Here is a 5,073-nt window from a genome sequence, read left to right on the forward strand (position 1 = left end):
TAAAGTGTAAATAAAAAGTACTAATAGAGAGCTTCTCATTAAGGACAGAGAGTATGATGAAATGACACCGGCTAAGATAGGAGAAAGGACTAGTTACTTTATTATGGGTATTTTTTTCCCGTCTATTTGGGCAAGCCTACACTCCGTCCATAGTGCATCAAGAGTGCGGCAAATTTGACCAGACTGGGTTAATTTTAAAAATTATTTTCTAAAATGGATCTCTTTTCAAATTATTTCTAAAGAGAATATATTTTTTCAAAGCGTTCTGTCATCATTACAAACGAAACACCACGTGGCAACATGACATGTGTTTCGTCATTGGTGCTGGTGAAACATGCTGCAACTTTTTTCCAGCGTGGCATGGGTCTCGCCACTGGTTCTGGCGAAATAAGCTTGATAGGATTTCGACAGGGCCACTGGCAAAACAGGTATAAGTATGGAAAATTAATTTTGCTTGTAAACTTGAAACAGGTATAACTTTTGATAAAAATGTCCGTTTGAGACCCATAATATATCAAAATGCTCAAAATTGAATGAGAAATCCCCTAACAAAAATATCACACGCTAGTTATTTTTATTCAAGTTTTGTTATTCTCTAATAATGGAAGAATCGGGTGGTTAAATCTTAAATCCTATTTTTCACCTACTTAGAAACATTTTTTGGAAAAATGATTTGGGAATTTTCCAGCACCAGTAGCGAGACCCATGCCACGTTGAAAAAAAGTTGTAGCATTTTTCGCCAACACCAATGGCGAAACGCATACCATGCTGTCACGTGGTGTTTCGCTTGTAGTGATGGCGAAACGCTTTGAAAAAAACAGACTCCCTCTGGAAATAGTTTAAAAAGAGACTCGTTTTGAAAAATAATTTCTAAAACTAACCGAGTTTGATCAATTTGCCTCAAGAGTGCAAGTTGAAAGGACTATTATTATGGGGAAGGTTGTCGAATGTCTTAGCACTCATCCTATTAAATAAAACAATAGAAAGGAACAAGCTTTAAATCAAGAAACATGCAATGGGAGGATCGGTTGAACAAAAGCATGTGTTGTTGTAAATCTCCAAAAATGTCTTCTATTCCTACGGACAAAAAAAAAATCAAGATACATGCAACATAACCTCAAAAGCTAGCACACATGTGAACTAAAATACTGCAAGTTCAAAAGTTGTTTCTTTTTTCTTATTGCGTGCTGAATCAAAATTCAAAAACAATCATTATCTAGTTACAGTCTTACAGTTATAAATAATCAGAAATTCAAAAGACTATAATAGTTCACACAAAATTAATCATAAGAATATAAATCATAAGAATATATATTGAAAGATAGGAACATTAACATATAGTACCAAAAATTCCCAGACCCAACAAATATAAGAGGCAAGGAATAAATATCAGACATAATGGGTATCCAGTACTTGGTGATTGTCACTGGACACCAACCAAAAATTCGACTCTGCAATTGCGACACCTAAAAAACATGGACAAGAAAGAAGGAAAGAACCGTTTCATTATAAAATGGCTTATTTGTTGTTGTTATGGCTGCCTATATGAACCTGTCGTTTGTTGATCAGACTTATTAGGTAGCAAGATGAGGATTTCATAGAGGGAAAAATAGCCGCATAATTCTGTATTATTTTCGTTCAGTCTCTTGTTAACTTCAAAGCCAAAATCTGTACATGTCAAAGAGGCCTTAACAAGGGGTGTCTCCATCTCTCAGGCTTCATCCTCCAGTTACTTTCAATGTTTCTTGGCTTCAACATTCGCTCTATTTCGATTCCTGATTGAAGACAAGATTGCAGCCTCTTCAAATGTCCACAACATTGCTTGTGATCGAAGCAATCACTGCTGCTAACAATATTGCCTTCTGAATGTGTGTATCTTTCATACGGTGACTGCCACTTGGCTTGCAGATATGCTAGAGATCTCCATGGAGGAAGCGGCATAGAATTCTGTTTCAAAGAAGATCTAGTAGCTTCTTCCATTATTCCAAGAAATTGTTTCAGCCTTGTAAAGGAACCCACATAGACAACCGGAAGTGAATTCAGTATCCTATCATATGAATCGACAGCTCTAGCTATTTCAAAGTGGCTTCGGAAATCAATATCAACAATCAATTGCTCCGAGCTTCCAGAATTATTGTCAACCACAACATCAATATATTCATGATCACCTGTGCCACAAGTTTCAACAAGCAAACATCAGCTGAGATGAAAGCATAAGCAAAAACATGTGCATATTGTGCCAGTGGAATCCTGGAACAACAGCACATATAATAATACTACATAAAAGAGTATGCCACTTTACTGTCCTAATATTACTTAACATGGTAAAAAGCAAAAGTAGAATTGTAATTTTTGTCAAATAAAAAAAATATAATATGGCATACCTCCAGGGACCTTGCCACTACCCTGCCATTTAGATGCACAAACACCAGCATCATAACCAGAAAGTCTCATCAACTTCACAAGATAAAACCTGATACAGCTAGCATAACATGGACCAGAATTCATAACTTGAAGGTTGGTCTCATTCATTGACCGTATGAGGGAATGGACAACTGAAAGCAAGTCACTCTCATGTTGAGCCACTGACAGCTTACAGATCTGTGTCATGATAGTCAGGGAAGTTGTTAAAATATCTGTTGATGTAGAAGATAGACTAGAATGTTTTAGAGAATAAGAATGCTTTATTCAAGATGATACGTAGGTTCTACATATCATCCACATGTATAAAGTATAGAGTATAGACTCTTGATCGACTTTGCGGAGACTATTCCCTAGGATAATAATAAGAGATGCAACTTCCTTAATCTAATACCCGTGAACACTAAATACATTGAAACATGAGATAACTGAACATACTATTTCCTAAGTACATTAAATGTCATTATTCTCAACAATATCTTTTATCCAAAGTAAATAATTGGTAGGAAAGCATTCACTGATACAGTAAAATCATAAAACGGCAATTCTATTACTTTGGAGTCAATTTTCTGTTTTTTCTTCATTTTGTTTCCCTGTAAAATCCAATGTGGCAATGTGTCGAGTTTAAATACTTGAGAAACGAGTAGAAACTGCTTCCACCCATACCCCTAGAAAATAGGAGATTACATGTTGCAATTTCATGATCAAACCCAAAATTTTCAAATGAAAATAAGAGATTCAAAATGCATGTGCTAAGACTCAACCCCAGGTTGTTTTAGCTGGTTTATGCTTTCCGAGGCTTGTTGAACAAGAATCTTGAACGTGAATCCTTATCTCATGTCAGATTCACGTTTAACATGGTTCAATAATAAAAATACAAACATGCTCATAGAAAGCTTTGAAAGAGCCTATGAAAGTAACCTATGATGACCTTCCAATAAGCTCTTTTTGGCTTATTTCATAAATTCCATAGTTATGCTTATGTGTAAGCTCTCATCTGATCAAACCTTATTAAATAAGTGCTTAATCAAACTATATAGACCACCATACCCCCAAATGCATGTAAACAAAATCCTTGGTGCTAGATATCAAAATTCAAAAGACACAGTAAAAAAAATAATATAACCAAAGTCAAGGAGGAAAAAGATTGATGTCAGTCAATAAAACAACTAAACCCTGGTTTCTATCACAGTAATGTCTGAAGATACTCCGATCAGAGACAATAAATTCCAGAGGAAATTGTTGTTAAGGAATAAATAAAAGGTTGGAATTTGGTACAACAAAAACTACCATATTATTCTACATAGAAGTTGCCCTTGAAAGGGACCTATTATCAATTGAGAGAAGACTCTTTCCGAGGTGAAGTTATAGGTGTGACCAAGAATTAAAAAACAAAAATCTTAATAAAATTATTACAAGGCCTAGACAACAAGAGTATCTAAGCAGATACAGCTACTTTGGATTCTCCTTGGGAACCTCAAAAATCATAGTTTGAGCAAAAAAATTACATTCTCCAAATAGAAATCCAAACATGATTAAAAAAACAAAACTAGTGCCCATTCCAATTCCTGCCCCCAACACAAACAAAATCATTTTTGTAGAATCAAATCACAATTCAACAATTTACCTGAATCCTCTCGGCGAGTTGAGCGAAATCAGAATGTCCAGTATCGCTATCACTGCTACACCAAGACTCTGCGCCACTACTTCCATTTTCTAAAAAATCGCTAACCATGAGCGCCAAATCATGCTCGCTCTCGTGGCTGAAACCGCCACCAATCTCTCGTCCGCCGCCAACTCTGACCCACAAATCGCCACCGGTGGCCACGCAAATCCTACAATCCATCCCTTCTCCTTCTCCTTCTCCTCCAACGACGTCGTTTCGATCACCCCAAGTCCCCAGCTTCTCTCAAACCAAACGACACCGTTTTCTGACAATCACCAAAGTACAACAACACAGTCGAAATTCCTCGTACACCCACGATTCCTCTGCCTCGAATTCGACAACCCAATTGAACGCGCGGTCCAATTCGGCAAAACGGATCAAAATTTCAAATTTTTTTTTTGTTTTTGTTTGCCAACAAATTTTAATAAAAAAAACTGAATTTTATGTTTCCGTGTACTGACGTGAATTTAGTCGCGAGAATTTTTTGAAGAATTGAAAAGGGGAAAAAAATATGAAATAATAATGAAAAAGGAAAAGAAAAAGAAAAATTTGGCCTTTCGATCTAGAGGGATGAAGAAGGTTGATTGGCAAATGGAAAATGATTCCTTTGCAAATGAAAACCCAAAAGATTGGAAGGCGAGTTCGTTGGAGAAAGAAGGCAATATAAAAGGCACAGGTGACTTGTAATGACCAATTTGCTCCTCTCAATTTGCCCCATCACAAAAAAAAATTTAAAAAAAGGAGTGGTTAGTTTAAGTAGTTTAAGTAACAAATCAAATCAATCAATTGTTAGTAGAGTATTAGTTTCTTTAACTAAAATTTTACATGTGAAAAACTTTTATTGGAAGAAATAACTTTATGATAGATATTATATTATGTTTTTGACTCGTATATAAATCCTGGATAACTTTATTCAAATTTAATATAACTATTATGAAAGATACAAAAGAAAATTATTTTTCCAATATTCGGGGCAATAATGATTT

The 5,073-nt window shown here is 35.4% G+C and overlaps 1 protein-coding gene across 1 annotated transcript; it reads right to left on the bottom strand.

Moving 5' to 3' along the window:
• Nucleotides 1-1,280: 1,280 nt before the first annotated feature.
• LOC114396149 lies at nt 1,281-4,735 on the bottom strand. Its single transcript, XM_028358042.1, has 3 exons — nt 4,049-4,735; nt 2,385-2,601; nt 1,281-2,168 (listed from the first exon to the last, which is right to left on the bottom strand). Exons 1-3 carry the CDS (start codon nt 4,265-4,267, stop codon nt 1,678-1,680), a joined length of 927 nt encoding a protein of 308 aa, XP_028213843.1. The 5' UTR covers nt 4,268-4,735; the 3' UTR covers nt 1,281-1,677.
• Between the last annotated feature and the right edge of the window lie 338 nt (nt 4,736-5,073).

The sequence above is a fragment of the Glycine soja genome, chromosome 18 (assembly GCF_004193775.1).
Source record: "Glycine soja cultivar W05 chromosome 18, ASM419377v2, whole genome shotgun sequence".
Taxonomy (NCBI): domain Eukaryota; kingdom Viridiplantae; phylum Streptophyta; class Magnoliopsida; order Fabales; family Fabaceae; genus Glycine; species Glycine soja.